Source organism: Ascidiella aspersa, chromosome 9 (assembly GCF_963924565.1).
Source record: "Ascidiella aspersa chromosome 9, kaAscAspe10.2, whole genome shotgun sequence".
NCBI classification, from domain to species: domain Eukaryota; kingdom Metazoa; phylum Chordata; class Ascidiacea; order Phlebobranchia; family Ascidiidae; genus Ascidiella; species Ascidiella aspersa.
Window position 1 is genome coordinate 11,315,857 of NC_139455.1, and position 15,840 is coordinate 11,331,696.

At 34.6% G+C, this 15,840-nt stretch overlaps 2 protein-coding genes across 2 annotated transcripts; one reads left to right on the forward strand and one right to left on the reverse strand.

Annotated features, from left to right (window-relative positions):
- The first annotated feature begins 317 nt into the window (after window positions 1-317).
- On the forward strand, window positions 318-3,970 carry LOC146132995 (collagen alpha-1(I) chain-like). The gene is made up of 11 exons (XM_083397620.1): window positions 318-383; window positions 475-582; window positions 763-870; window positions 963-1,016; window positions 1,081-1,143; window positions 1,633-1,740; window positions 1,877-1,912; window positions 2,500-2,601; window positions 3,007-3,145; window positions 3,366-3,763; window positions 3,826-3,970. The coding sequence occupies exons 1-11, from the start codon at window positions 318-320 to the stop codon at window positions 3,964-3,966; spliced, it is 1,323 nt and encodes a 440-aa protein (XP_083253746.1). The 3' UTR covers window positions 3,967-3,970.
- A 2,527-nt stretch (window positions 3,971-6,497) lies between these two features.
- Window positions 6,498-15,433, reverse strand: LOC146132996 (uncharacterized). Its single transcript, XM_083397621.1, has 11 exons — window positions 15,421-15,433; window positions 14,634-14,758; window positions 13,505-13,632; window positions 13,002-13,134; window positions 12,801-12,866; window positions 12,350-12,486; window positions 10,361-10,515; window positions 10,067-10,190; window positions 9,385-9,503; window positions 9,013-9,249; window positions 6,498-6,508 (listed from the first exon to the last, which is right to left on the reverse strand). The coding sequence occupies exons 1-11, from the start codon at window positions 15,431-15,433 to the stop codon at window positions 6,498-6,500; spliced, it is 1,248 nt and encodes a 415-aa protein (XP_083253747.1).
- Window positions 15,434-15,840: the final 407 nt, after the last annotated feature.

Here is a 15,840-nt window from a genome sequence, read left to right on the forward strand (position 1 = left end):
ATCCTTTAAATTTATCGATCCAATATCGGATTTAAATATACGCTTTCATTCCGAAGGGAATTCCTGGTGAAAAAGGTGTCCGAGGCGTGAGAGGGAATCCCGGCAGCCCTGTAAGTAAAGGGTTTTCTGATTTGAGTACTATTACATTTTATTAGCGTTCTGCATCTTTGTTTGCTATTATTTCACTTTGATCTTTTCTTTGTGGCAGGGTAGACTAGGACCACCAGGGATCGTTGGTTTGGCTGGAGAAGATGGGCCACCGGTAATGTACAATCACTAGTTAGTCGCATGTATTTACTTATTATATGATCATTCATATGTTTTTGCAGGGGCTTCAGGGCCCAGATGGTGTCAGAGGGAGGGATGGACACCAAGGACCTCGGGTAACTGAATTACTAAAGTAAACCTGATGTTGTAGTTTAACCTCAAACTAATCTTTCATTGTTTATATTGCTACTGTTCACATATTTATAGGGTGAAGCTGGAGATCCCGGAAAAATTGGCATCCCTGGAGCATTTGGACCTATAGGCCCAAATGGCTTGTCCGGAGCCCAAGGTTTACAGGGCCAAAGGGGTGAAAAGGTGATTTTGTCAAGTAATTTTCTTTATGCATGTTTTTTTTCTAATTCTGCGACTGTTGTAAGCACAATATTAAAACAAAGTTTGACATTTATTTTGTTAATGTTTTTCTATTGCGTATAGTTTTATTTTTTAACTAATAATTTTTAATTATTTTTTTAACTAATAATTTTACATTATAAGGGTTTTAATGGCACTAAAGGAATACGTGGAGTTATCGGTAGTAAAGGACCGCCAGGACATGTAGGACTGCGAGGTGACAAGGGTAACAAGGGAGAGAAAGGTTTAAAGGTGAGAGCATTTAAAAGGTTTCAAATATGTCTTGCTTCAAACAGTATTATTTTTGTTATATGCCAAACCACCAAAATTACGTTGTGTTCTAGGGCAGACGTGGTAATGCGGGATTCGAAGGTCGAAAAGGAAACTTGGGGCCGCTCGTGAGTAATATATTTACATGGTCGGCTAAGACATACTCACATAATCACGTCCTTCTTTTACCAGGGACCTAAAGGCGATCCGGGAAAACAAGGTATCAAAGGACCAATTGGATATCACGGAAATGACGTGAGCAGAGTTTATTTTTATTTGCAAAAAATATAGGTAAATTGATCAAGTTATGTATGTTGATAATAATTCTTCAGTTTATCTTTAAACGTTGTTCAGTTCGAATGATGGGATTATGTGTTAGGAATGTTGAAAATTATACGCAAGGTTAGCATGTAAATTTCACTATGTTTAGCGTCAACAACTAGTTCGTGGCGAATCAAGTTGCGTTTGATCTTGCTCTTACTGTGACATCCCTGTGTGACACAAAACTGGAGGGAGTGCAGCAAGTGCAAATACGAACTTAACTGTTTTCAACATGTGTCATATACGACTTTAGCAAAGACTAACTTTTTTGACATGGGGTTTCGTTCCATCTGCAATACGAAATTCATGTCGATTCGAAAGTGTTTACAGAAAGAGTAGTAGGCAAAAATGTTACAACAGTTTTTTTAAAACTTAATCGTTTTTAATAAAATAATGAGTAAATTACTGTAATATCTCGGCAAGGGAAATCGTGGTGAGCGAGGTTTGGAGGGAAATGTTGGCGCACCCGGACCTTCTGGACCAATTGGCTACATGGGGATGAGAGGTTCACACGGTTTTAAAGGAGTTAAGGTATTCATTCCACTAGTGAACGTTGGACAAGTCCTTATATATATATATATATATATATGTATATTAATATATAAAAATTCATAGACTTTTTTTCGTTTATCACATGGCATTATATTTAAAATTTTGTTGTGTATAGGGAGAAACTGGACGAGCCGGACCTCCTGGGCCACCTGTAAGTTTGTTTTATTTGCACTTCACTGTATTTAACAAAGTTTGCCTAGCCTGCAAAGTAACATATGGTTTATATATACAATGTGCAGGTTAAAAAAAGTTCACCAAGTTACTTTAATAATGAAAATGAAAGGCATTAAATGTCCCTCCTCAATAATTATACTGTAGTGTTTTTTTGTTTACTGGGGTGTAGAGCACTTTTTTAAACCATAGTTTATCTCGTTATTAAGATAGGTATATTTTAATTTTTTAATTTTTGTGTTTTCCTAATTTGCCTTATAAGTAAATTTCTGGTGCCCATATTCTACTCTTACCCCATACGGGTTTTCATACGTTTTCTAACCCAAAAATTAATTAATATGAAATTACCTTATTCTCATGAATGGTTAGTCGAAATCGTATATTAATTTTCCGTTTTTTAAAGGTCAGTTGAGTCAACAGCTATCGCATCCAAGTTAATTTTCGAGATTACTGGAATTAATATCAATAGAGGCATAAAAGCGTATTTATTGTGATCCAGTAATATATATAATATTGTATAGATTTGTCAGACAACTGAAAAATAGATTAATTAAACAAATATCGCAGGGTCCGTCAAAGCTACACTCGGCATCGACTCATCAAATGAAGAGTCAAAATAAGGGGCCAAGCTTGCAAAACGACGCTGCTATTGTTGATTCACAAATACTGGTATGGTAAATTTCTTAATACAGTGTTTTTAAACCTTTTTCTCCGGCGACCCAAATTACAGGAGTAAGTATAACATTAATCCAAATCCTTTCACTAAACTTTTTGTAAACCAGCATAACATTTGAAATTTGCATTAATAAGTTGGAATATAATTAATACAAGCTATGACTATCTATAAGTTGATTTTTGCTTTTTTTTTTATTTTTTGGAGAAATCTTACTCGGAACCCAACCCATTGAATCGAACCATTCGAACTATTGTAGTCGGCGACCCAACTAAATTAAACGGCCACTCAATTTTGTTTGCGACCTATAAGTCGAGAAAAACTGCTGTAATAAAGATTCGTATATCCAAATAATGTAATTTAGATCATTTTACTTTTTAAAATTCTGTTTTTTCTCTTAGTTAAATAAATATCCTGAGGTTTTATTGCGGAATTTGGAAGCAGACTTTCAAAATATGAAAATTGCTAACGGCAGTAAACAACGACCTGCTATAACATGTAAAGACCTTCTACTATCTAATGGACAATCCTTACAATCAGGTACCGAAGACCTAAGTATTCATTACCAAAAATAAAAAAACATGTGCATGTTGGTAAATGCGTATCCAGGCAGATTTCCCAAATTAGGAAATGGCCTTCCAATATTTTCAAACTATACAATGTGTTAAAAATAAACTAGAATTTTTGATAAACTTTCCGAGTAATTTAAGTAGAGGGTTTCGTATTTTAATTTGTAATTTAATCCAAATCTCTTTTTTAGATACATATTGGATTGACCCGAACGGTGGAGTGCCGAATGATGCCGTAAAAGTTCATTGCAGGATCAAAAATGGTCGAGCACAAACTTGTTTTCCCGCTTCTGTGCTTCATCCAAGCAGACAACGTCGCTCTGTGCGAGTTGGCCACGGTCGGCGTGGAATCAGGGGTGGCAAAATGCTAATGCAAATCAAATTTCTACAACTTCTCTCAACTGAAGTGGAGCAGTGGATTTTTTTGGGTTGTGAAAACAAAAGTTCAAAACGTTTTTTACAAGAAGGAAATGAAAGCGTAAATCACGCAATCGATATTTTTTCGTATCTTGGAACGAAATTGAGGTTAGGTTTGGGTCCATCCTCAAAAGAATTTATATCAGTTGAACAAACCTTCAGATCTTGTCAGGTAGAAAGTGGTGAATTATGACTAAGTTGAACTTAATTGTTTTAACAACTACCATTCTTTAGGAGGGGCCATCGAACAGCAGCCAACTCGTTTTACGCTTCAGATCTTCACATACCAATAAATTTCCAATAACTAGGATGGATGTTTTTGACACATATTACTCACAAGCCAACGTCGATTTCGGTGAAGTTTGCTTTCGTTGAAAATAAAAAAGTATGTTGACAGAATAATATTTTAATCTGATAGTATAACCTAGGTCGCAATGCCAGATTAGTTCAACCGTTACCACACACTAACAAAGTATCAATATAAAAACGTATATATTTTTTTGATACTGGGTGCTCGAATGTATATATAAGGTCCAGTGTTTTTTAACCTTTTTATGCCGCGGACCCCTTAATTGCCTTTACCTAATAACTCTCACTAAAGTGCACTGTGTGAGCACGTCAAAGTTTTTTTAAAAAAATTAACTTAGGGTTTTTAAAAAAGGTCAAATAGTAATTTTTCACTCGCTATCCTGTTCATATTTAGAAGGCGCAAGACCTTCGCACGACTCGAGAATAAAAGCATTTACACTTGTTGTTATTTAACCTATTTTTCGCTGTTAACCCTAAAAAGATCTTCTTTTTTTAGTTCCCAGTTTAAAATCATAAAGTTATAACCTGTACTCAATTAAAACATAAACAACAAGATAACGGTGAAATATTTTTTATCTAAAAAAACTCAATTTTTTTGCTCCATAGCGGTCGAAAAAAGTATCTATTATTATCGAAGTTAAAATAAAGCCTTTAAAATCAAGTGTCACAGTGAAATGGTATTCTTGCCTTTGAGCTGAGAAAATTTCTTCGTATAAAATACTTTTTTAGACTGTATCGCCTTGTTGCCCCCTTTTAAACCAACCCTAAGTGAAGCAAATATTTTTTGTGTGGTAAGAAATACCTTGATACTTGCGCTTTTACTGGCGACATACTATTTTTTCACCGCGTTTAAACGTGTATTTGGAAAAAATAAAACTCACATGCGAATATCAACTACCATGTTTTCATTTCAGTTTTGCAAACTAAAGCATCTTTGCAAACAAAGCATCTTTTTATGCGTTAACCATTATTTTATTTAAAGCATAACGTTGTTCTAAGGAAAATGCCAAAGAAATCTCGAAAGAAGCCACTACGGTAAAACTGAGTCGACATTAACCGAGAATGTTGTGATGATGAAGGCGCCAAGAGAAATAAAGACGTGTCCTGCAAGGTGACAATCATTCCCTACCAAAACCCGACACATGTTTTGTGTATTTGTTGTAAATATTACGATAGTTTTGGATTATGCATTTTTTTTCTTATTCAGCACCTTACCATCATTGCTACCTCTACGTGGACACCTTTCAGTATAATGGGTCGTAATTTGAATATACGTATAAAATGTCTTAACCGTAGGGCGATTATTTTTGGATCTAAAGATTTTTTTATTGACATATTTAGATCTATTAGGAATACATTGATTTATAGAAGATATTGTTGTATGAAGTACTGCGTTGTGTCTTGGCGTTTTTTTGTTTTTTTTAAAATGTTTTACTGACGACTGTTTTTGATGTTTTACTGATGACTTGTCAAATACAAATCAGTTATTTTTTAGGGTTTATGCAAAACTTTTGGAAATGCCTAATTGATATTTTTATTATATTAAATCGACAAACATTTATAAAAACGCCAAAGAAAAACAAGACACTGGTTGTTTTAGTAAAATGTTGTGTAAACAGTTGAAATAAAAGGTAAAAATAATTGCAGAAAAAGAAAATAAGGCCTAGCATATTATCTAAATAGGAAATGGGGTAATTGCAAATGACAAGCGAACAAACACAGAGCAAATACTGTTTAATACATTTGTCCTAATCATAGATACACAACTATCTAAAGCAAAAACGAGTTGAAGCTGAAACTAATGCTATAACCCAGGCTTGCGTGGTTAATTCTGCCTGCTCGCTTATACCGTATATTGCACTAATGAAGATATAATACATGTAAAATGTTGTCGAATGTAATACAAAACTAAATTTTAATAATATTTTAACAAAACGACAATTTCTAAAAGCTGTTTACAGTTTTGTCTAATTTGTAAACGATTTTCGTGCTTTTTTTTACCGATTTTGACTGATAATAGTTTTGACCTTACGTGTAAATTTTGACAGGTCAAAAAATAATCGCCTTATCAGCGAAAATAAATCCAATCTTCCCATGGTAGTTATAAAAACGTATAATCATCAGTTTTAATTCAGGCCTGCGCAACCTACAAACCGCTGTATATTAACACCTTTTGATTGAATACTTACAATGCATGATTAAACATTATTGCGGTGATCATTAGCAAAAACAACGTAAGGTTGGTTGGTTGAGTTGTCTTTGCACAAATCCTTTCATGCGTATAGAAGTTGAAGTGACAACAATCTTGTGTTTTGTGTGATGAGTTGTGACGTTAACTGAAATGCAATAGCCACTACGTTTGACGGCCTATAAGTTTTGAGAACAATAATAAGATATTGTTAATACATTTCGTTGAAGATAACCATTGTAGCAGTATGTTTTGATTATACTAACTTGAGGATATTTTCTTATTATAAACCATTTGGCTATGTATAAACGTTGCAATTGTTACATTAACGTTAGAAGGCGGTGCGCGACAATATATTTTTGTTATTGCGGACTTTGTACCAATTTAAGTTGTGCAGGCCTGGTATAATTTAAAATATACCTAAAAGAAAAAAATTGTTGTTATTACATGTTTAATAAATAAAGACTTTGCTTTTCTGGCACAAATATTCGTCGTATATCGTAGGCAATAAACTTGCTTAACCATAAAGAGACGTATGATTATTTGATTTATTTTGCTCATGAAATGCAAACTCTATCTTCCATGAATAGTACGTTTTAATCAAACAGCATTTAATATTCTTCGCACTGTGCTTGCGTGGATGTATAATCCTTTTTCTGTCGCGATAAACTAAAAAATACGTAGACCCAACCTTCAAATTGTTTTGCTTTTGTATTCAGAGCAACAAGGGAGTACTTATATTTATGTAACATTTTGCCTATTTTTTACTTCTGAGTTATATTTGCAGGACTGCTTGCAATACAATACTTCGTCACATTCAGCATCAAATCGTTGTTTATGTATTATGCTTTGAGATTTCTATCGTAAATAAAGATTACTTCAGTATTAAGTTTGTTTCATATTACGAAGCGACTAATGCTTGAGCGTGAGAAGATTACAACACAAACAAAACTGAAATATATTTTAAGCTGAGTACAACATAAAATACTATAAGTCCTCTTTTAAATGGCAAAACTGGAACAAAATAGCTCAAACCAATGTGGCATGAATAGCCGGGCTGCTGAGTCGGTTAAAAATACCCCGAGTCCCGACTCCAGCCCAAAAAAAAGAGTCCGACTTCGGTCAAATGTGCGATTTTGGCGAGTCCCGACTCCGGCCCGGACTCTACAGCCTGTATTTCACCAATTTACGTAACTAAAATAACGTGGATATTCAGCAATCCACTTATAGGGGTGTCGTATAATTTATTCACTCACAATACATGGTTGGAAAATATTCCGCCATGTAATATTCCACCTTTACAATTTCCATTTGGCGACCATATCAGTTTTAAAATTTGGTACTGCGCATGCGCATGTCGGACTCGGGTAGTTTTACAAGGTCTTACTCGAGTCCCGAGTCCGACTCGGACTCCGCAGCCCTGATGAATAGTGCGTAGTTAAGTCAGAAAACAAGCAACCCACCAGGCCTACTTATTATTCAATGTCATACAATTAAAGTTTACTGGATAAAATAAAATAGGTTAATTACCAGTTTAATGCTATATTGCCCTAAACTTGGTATGATGCAAAATTTGCTTTTGAGTACTGTTATTGCCCCGTCATGTTAAAGCAATTTCGGTGCAATAATTGCCAAAATTTGCGAAATCTACCTGAATTTAGCGTGGTTAAAGAACATAACGTTTTTTGTTTTCCCTAAACGTTCGACTTGTTCTATGCCATAAAATGTCATTTAATTTTGCTAACAAAAAGTTTAGGGACACGGTCTCGGGGCCCCTTTCTGTTAATATTGTGGATGACAGTCTAAATCTAACTACTAGAAAATATTTTTCCCGTTCTACGTTATTTTCTTTTTATATATAAATCAGCTGCCATTAGTTATTACAGTAGGCATGCATTTTTTTTGTATGTGATCTGTTTTTTGGTGCGCCTGTAATCGTGCAATGAATAACTGGTGACTCATGCGTCATAGGATGGCCACCCATGGTGTGTAACAGTTTCACAACCAAATTTTTAAACTATTAGTAATTTTATCATATTTCACTTGTGTGCTTGTACAAGGCATGACTCGGTTGTCGGAATATTTTATTTGCGCTGCGTCCCTAATCTCAATCTAGATATATCTAACCTAATATTGTAACTTTTCTTTACGTTAAGTTGGCCTGGTAAAATAATATGAGCGTAGTATTTATTAAGGTATTTTGAGTATTCTAGGGGTATTCTACACAACTCAATACAGGTTAAAGTTGATCGGGTTAACAGCAGGCGGCAAAACTATTTCAGGGGTAGGTATAACAAACATAATTTTGGGTAGGAAACAATAGATGGTGGCGAGCGTCAATATTACCTCCAAAACAAAAATATATAGTTTGTATCAAAAGTTCTGTATTTATTTTTGGCAAATTCTGTTAAAAATTCGAAAAAAGGCATTTAAGGCAAAAGATACAACTGCGTCGAAGTTATCTTGTTAAGAAATTACTAAAACAACATTTTAAGAGGGAGGAAGGGAGGAATTAAACACTTACGCAATACGCGAATATTCTATTAATTGCAATTAAAATTCTAAGGTGTTTGCAAAATCTTGTGTCGGCGTCCAAGTTTGGTTATATGTAATTTGCATGTTTCTGTTGTCATTGGAAGATTGGCACTGTGTTGATTCACGATAACAGTTCGACAGAGGTAGAGATACAGATTGCACAGGTGAATACAACATGAAATTGGGGTCAAACAAATTAGACAAATAAAGACCAGAGTCAAGACGACTTATGGTCATGGTCGGGTCTTCTTCTGCCTTATATTTATGGATAGTTTTGTAATCTGCATTCGGGCGACCAGGTAAAACGGATGCTTGCTCTTGCAAAAATACGGTTTGATCGGCAAAGTTATCCATCAATAAATCATTCGATATTGTTTTTTTATGTTCACCTTCGTTGTATTTTAACACGGGGGGTTCAAAAAGGGACCTTATCTTATTCAGTGACGAATTTGATACCCATGTAACGTTTGGAGGGCCATCTGGCCCCACAGTTTGATCAATACTAGTCCAAAGAAAGGAATGACTTGTCGATGTTTTGGTTGTCGGACAGGTTCGTGTTTCGAATGGGTTCTGGTTTGGAGGTGGGGCAATGTTTGAAGATTTCAGCTGTCCACAAGTCATTCCGCCTGAAGAAACAAATGGCTGTTGGTAGTTTTTGTATTCTTCCAGTTGAAGTGGTTGCAGGTCGCATTTATTTTGAGAGCTTCGTTTTCTCTTACATCGTTTTTTTCGGTTACAAACTTCGTAATTTTGCGAAATACCGTCATCGGAACTATCAGTGGGGACACAACTTTCACTCGAGCCAACATCTTCATTGCTGGAATCCGATATCAAACCATCTTCGTTTAACGCAGGATGTAAATCAATTGCTGTTGACAATCTGAAAACATAAATAATAACTCTTTTCACGCGCTTTTTTCAGTGGACGAAGGCAGAGCAGTGTCAAACTCAAGTCTTATTGATGGCCGCTTGTAATTAGTAAACCTCAGCGGGCCGCACTAACTTTAGTATGAATTAATAACTGGTTTATATCCAGTTATATTTATTGTTTTTGCACAATGCTTAATTTAACGTGTAGATATACAAACATACGTTGTAAATATACAAAGAGAGTGGCATTGGGGCTTAATAAATTTTAATGTATTCGAGTGCGGAAAATTTACGATTTAGGTAAACATTGTTAATGTAAAGACTGTGCTTTGCGGCGCCAAAAATTGTTCATATTTCAGCTTTTCTAATGTTGAAAAGCAGCAAATCCGCCCATTAAGGTATTTTAATATCCAAAACTTGATGCAGCACGGGCGAAAACGATTAAAGCTGCATGTGAATGTGTGTAAAGATTGACATGCGGCCCGTATGTCACACGTTTGACACATCTGGTTTAGACCAATTTTTTTATTTGAAACAATAGTGTCAAACATAAAATATAGGCCAACATATTACCTAGATGAAAAGTTGTCTCCCAACTCCAACGAACGTGCGTTTATTGAAGTTTTGGCCATTGGAACGTCGGGGTGTTCTGTGCTTGCGTTTACCAAAGAACCTTCGGGTTTAAACTTCCTGTGTCCTACGTTAAATGTTTACCAAAGAATGTCGGTTTAGGTTGTAAAATAATATAGTGCTATAAACTTTAATTAATTAATAAAATATAATGCTACAAAGGTGGTTATCTACTTATAAGTCGATTCGAATAGAAATGGCAAGTCTAAGCCTAGGCTGTCCACTTTTGTTGCTTACCAACAGTAGAATGCTGTTTATTCATTTTATTGCCTCCGAAAAAAGAAGATTGATTGCAGAAGGGCAGCTCTGCTGTATTGTATCCATGTTGATTCCCAACATCCACGGATACTTTTAGTTCTCCAGTAAGCATGTTAAATATATCGTTTAGATTCCTGCACGAAAAAGCATTACAGTAATACTTATAAAACGATACCCATACTTAATTATAAATGAGTATCGTTATACTTAATACATTTCACTAGAATAAAAAGAACTCCAAACTTACTTTAAAGCGCATGAAAACAGAAAGAATGAAAGACGAGAATCACGAGCTACTCTAAACTAAACTGAAGACACGGACCAAGTTCGACTATCAACAAATTAAGTTTTTGGTTGTTTGCTGACGTGATATCTTATATTTTCGTGTTGATTATAGCTAAAGATATTTTTACTTTAACATTGGTCACTTTAAAACAATGATCAAAATGGTACTTCGTAGACACATGCCTATTGCCTTTAGTTAGCCTAAATCGCTCTTTTTGAAAATATCATTGATGTCGTTTTAGTTCTATTTCGAATGTAATGGTTGGTTTACCAGAAACAAAAATAACCAAAGAACGCGTAGCCACGATTCGTTGACCATATCACAAGGTCATATCACAACTGGAAAATTGACTCTTAATACACGGTTTAGCAGTAAGTAATTATTATCTTCGGTTTTATATCAGATGTGCTTATCATACGTCCCGGCGTCCCGATTAGTCGGCCAAAATGTCACGCATTTTATGGTCAGACAACATATACATTATACGAATGTTTCTTAATCTTTGTTACCTCATTGCGCACCTGTAGACCTCTTAAAACCTGGCGGCGCCCCTAGCGTGTGACTAGATCTATTTTTTTGGGTAAGACCGGTATTCCTCCTAAAATGTTTTTAAGTTTGTGTTTTAGTTTATTTATCTTTAAACAACTGTGGGATAAATGACTTAAGCTAAAAGAGAAAATAAAATATAATAAAAAAACACAAATGGTTTGTTATATATATTTTGTTATATATATTTCTCTTTCCCTCCACACGGATATTAGTCTGTTTTGAACGGTATTTTGCCAAACTTGATGAAGATTGGTACCTAATGCATTTTTATTTCCTTGCGTAAAAAGTAAATGTAATCCTATAACGCAATATAGCGCAAAATTGGTCCAGTGGTGCCAGGTTGTTTTAGCGCATTCCCTAGTTCAGTAATAGTATGCGAGTAGGATTCCCTGCTGTAACTTTTTTAGAAAATAACATCGAATCAAGGCTTCTAGGAACTCCGAAAAAAAGCAGCCTATCAGCATCTCCAAAACATAGGGCGATTACGGTATGTAAATTCAAAATACGTTATTTTTATCGTGTTTATTCTATTAATTTTTCTCGGTGTCTTGCTAGATTAGTGTTTTCTGAATTAGAAATTCAAAATAGTTTTATACTACTTGTAAAAAAAAGATATTTCTGCTGGAGATATGGTTGATTTAGGAGGGGTTATTTGTTTTTGCAGTTTTCAGTCAAGAGAACAAAAATAAGTCATTTTTCATAACAATATGTAAAAATAACAATACTGTAAAGCAAAATTTTCTCGCGCGAATTTCGTATATTTACTTGCATTCACTCGAAAATTTGACTGGCAACAACAGGCCTTTGTAGATTATATGTTTCGTCACCTTACGCTGTGACGTATTTTGAGAATGTCGTACTTGAACGACCGAAAAAATAACCTGGACACAGCTTAACCGCTTTTTAGCTTCAAAAATATGATAACGCTTAATAGGTCAGGTGCATTTAGTCTCGGTTTCGTGCCTGTATGTTTTCGTGCCAAGACAAAAAAGTATTTTCCAATATTACAAAACGCTTTGGGTCACCCAAAATCTTTTGACGCACACAGTTTGAAAGTCAATGTTATAATAAGCACTATGCCTACTTAGGATTCGACGAGCTGTATTATATTGGTATATTGTAATAACTGTTACCTAGCATACGAATATCCTGGAGCAACGTTTCTAGAGACCGATGTGTTTTGACGTTTAAGTTTTTCCAGTGGAATTGCATCGACATCAACTGTCCAATAATTACCCTTAGATTGTGGCCTTTTGGGGTCCGATAAAACCTGCGAGTTTGTAATTTCAATTCAATAGTAGGTCTCTACAGATAAATGCGGCACCTGTATTGTTACAGCATAAATAATTCTAAGCAAGAAAACGAACGTGACTTTGCCAAATGAGGATTGTGTAGTAAAACATTAACAAGCCAATAATGGAAATCTTACCCTAAGTTAATTTTTTAGTTAGTTATATTAAGAGATTTTGGTAAAGCTATCGGAAGACTCTCGGTGTACTGTTGTTCGTAACCGTTCAAGTTTGTCAGTTGCCAATTATTACTAGATAAACACAAAAAAGAAGGTGTATCATAAAAAAAACTTACTTTACTGAAACATTTGTTTTGCGAAAGATTGTGTCGCACTGAATCTCTCCATCCTTGGTACTCTCCCTGGATACAAAACATTCGTCTATTAAAAAAAATGTATTTATCTGTAATAATTTCTATTTCTAAGTTTTATATTCTTTTCAACTGCTTTTAGTAATGTTTTATTAGAATATAGCGTTTAATCAACAAATTCGTTACCTTGAAGAAAGGAAACATTGTACTAATTCTTGTCAAAATTTCCGACAGCTTTAGCATTTTGCTGTTTGAGCTCTGAATAGCCAGGGCGATGAGTCCCACGTAGGAATAGGGAGGTTTCTCGTAGCGTCTATATCTACAGGTGAAATGATAACATGAAGTGCGGACTTATAAAATTTTACCACCATATCTTATATACGTGAAACTTTGTTGTGACATGTTTAGATAGCATATACTTCGTTATTTGTGACATTATAGACTGGAGCCTATAAAAATATTTGTTCTATTTACAGAGCTGTTTTCTACGCAAATTGGCCAAGGTTGAGTAACAAGTTTTAGATCCGATTCGTCCGTAAAATAATAAGCCGGGTGCCAAACTCAGAAACAAAAGGCAGCCGAGCTTCCCTGAATTCGAGAATAAATTCCTTATTTTTTTTAAAAAGAAAAATCAATCGTGAATAAAACAAGTCACACCCCGTCCTACAAAAAATGAAACAATTTCTCACTTTTTGTCTACTATTTTCCTTTTCTTCTGTGTCTGTTTGGTCCACTTGGTGGTAACTTCCGCCATTCTGTTGTCCGAATTTGGTAAATAATCTAATTCGGTCCCATAACTTGTACTGTCTTCCAATTCCTTCACACAAAAAAAACACATATATAATATCGTTGCGATAAAATACACGTTGGAGTCCTTGAAAATGTAAGTAAACTGTGGCCCACTTTTAACAAGTTTTTTACCTTACACCTCACTTTTCCGGATATTTATACTATGTATAGAGGCAAAGCAATTAACACAATACCAAATGCATCTAAATTCGTAACAGTACAATTAAAAAAAGCGTCTAGCATACAAAATTGAACATAAATTAACGGCATACAAAATTACACAAAAGTTTTATGTTCCAAGATGGTTATAGATTCCGAATTTGCCCTAAACTGCAAAAGATCAAAAAAAAAAATCAACCACGGAACAAAAAGAGCTTCGCGGCCTTACTGCTTCATAAACGCTTACTTGTACTAAATTAAACTCTTTTTAATGCTTGTTTTAAACTTTTATTGGTTATTAAAAATGTTTAATTTTACTAACTACCGTACTTAGTAATTATTGAAATAGGCTATATATTAACAATTTCGGAGTAAAATTACTTTGATTATAAACGAGTGTAGTGCTTAAAAGGGCCATCAGCCTGCTGCTATTCAAGTTTACTCGAGCGTTGTTCCTTCGCGTTCTATTTTACATTTAATCCGTCAACAGAATCGGTGTACGTTGCCCCTTATTATTTTTCATTATCCCTTAATCCGCTTAATATGGCTGTTCAAGTCGAAATAGCCTACTTAACACGAAAGAGAAATCTGTTTTTAAACTCTCGGATAAACATGTTAGCCTACTACGCCAGGTGAAAAATTTATATATTATTTTGGTATACAATTAATATACATTAAAAGTAAAAGTTCATACATCACAATTGGAAAGCCTTTCTGGTCCACTTATTTATATATATTTAAGTGGGGAAGACTAAAGAACATAATATGCAATTTTCCAAATAATTTTAAGTTAACTATCCACCATCGAAATTAAATTGTGTTTAACAATTGTTCTTTCCGAGTTGATTTAAGTTTTTTACGAAGTAAAACCTGCTTACGATAGGAATTGTAGTTGTATTCATCGTTGTGAAACTGTTCGACCTCGCATCCGTCGATATCGCCGTCGACCAATTTTTCACTGGACTTAACGAACGGCTGGAATTTTCCATGAAATCCTGATGAATTTACCAAGGAAAAGTGGTTTGGTTAGCGTTAATTGTGAATGCGGCAGCACACCTTCGGTCAGTAAAGAAACAGCTAAGCCTAGCAGGACGAGTTGTACGCAGTAGGGTTTCAAATATGATATTTCTTAGTTAAGAAAGATCAAAACATTTCCGATTAATAAACATTTTAGTGTAATTATCGAAAATCATCGTCTTTTGAACTAGTTCTCGTACATAGGACTAGAGTTAGTGGCTTTTAGTGTAACTATTTGCTTGTGACATCCTAAAAAAGTGGTGTTGCTCAAACATGAGAAGTAATTTACTAGTATGAACGATTTATACTACCACGGTGAAATACTAACATAAAAAATCTGCATTGTGACGAATCACGTATCAAATTAAAACCCAATTTGTAAAAACCCGTCAGCAAGCACAGTAATCAATCTATTTAAATCTTTATCTATTTCCTGAAGACATTTATTAAAAAAACAGGTTTTGTCTTACTTATACTTAAACATTGTCATAAAACTAAATTACTAAAATCACATCTAGTAATCTTCAAAAAAAGTAGTCGTTGTTAATGTTTCTCGAAGAATATGCTTATACTCGAAAGTTGAAAGTTGAATAAATAGCAATGCTTTACCGTAGTAATACGGGAAAATATATAAACGTACCTTCTTTTGACATCACAAACTCTAGTGACACTTGCTTTACTTTCGTTCAATTTTCTTTTTTTATTGTTGTCCTCTATAACCTGCCCTTAATTTGTTGTTATCCGACACCAATACCGAAATAATCCCTTTGAGTTGTTTTGTTCACCAGCAGTATTTATAAAATTTAGTTGATTTTAACCACAAACTAAAAGTGTTCCAAAATATGTTGTCCTTATATTGTACATTGCATTTGTGCTGAACTACTAGGTCTTCCATGGCCCCTTTTTTTTATAACATGAAACGTTTCTCAAAGTTGTTAAGAGCACTTCTAAACCAGGTCACTTTGATTTGTCAACAGCAAGCTGCGAAGCTATACAGTCTTTTCTATCGTCAGGCGCTATAATTGTCGCCTTACAGCTTTCTTTTTGTATCTAGCTGCAG

What these genes read in the sequence shown, in the direction of transcription:
- LOC146132995 (XM_083397620.1), top strand. Translation starts at nt 318, where the DNA reads ATGTTTTTGCAGGGGCTTCAGGGCCCAGATGGTGTCAGAGGGAGGGAT. An exon ending in ATGGACACCAAGGACCTCGG is followed by an intron (nt 384 to 474) that starts GTAACTGAATTA and finishes ACATATTTATAG; the next exon opens with GGTGAAGCTGGAGATCCCGG. An exon ending in AAACCTTCAGATCTTGTCAG is followed by an intron (nt 3,764 to 3,825) that starts GTAGAAAGTGGT and finishes ACCATTCTTTAG; the next exon opens with GAGGGGCCATCGAACAGCAG.
- LOC146132996 (XM_083397621.1), bottom strand. An exon ending in CCAGGATATTCGTATGCTAG is followed by an intron (nt 10,516 to 12,349) that starts GTAACAGTTATT and finishes TTTTTCGTGCAG; the next exon opens with GAATCTAAACGATATATTTA. An exon ending in TAAACAGCATTCTACTGTTG is followed by an intron (nt 10,191 to 10,360) that starts GTAAGCAACAAA and finishes CATTTAACGTAG; the next exon opens with GACACAGGAAGTTTAAACCC.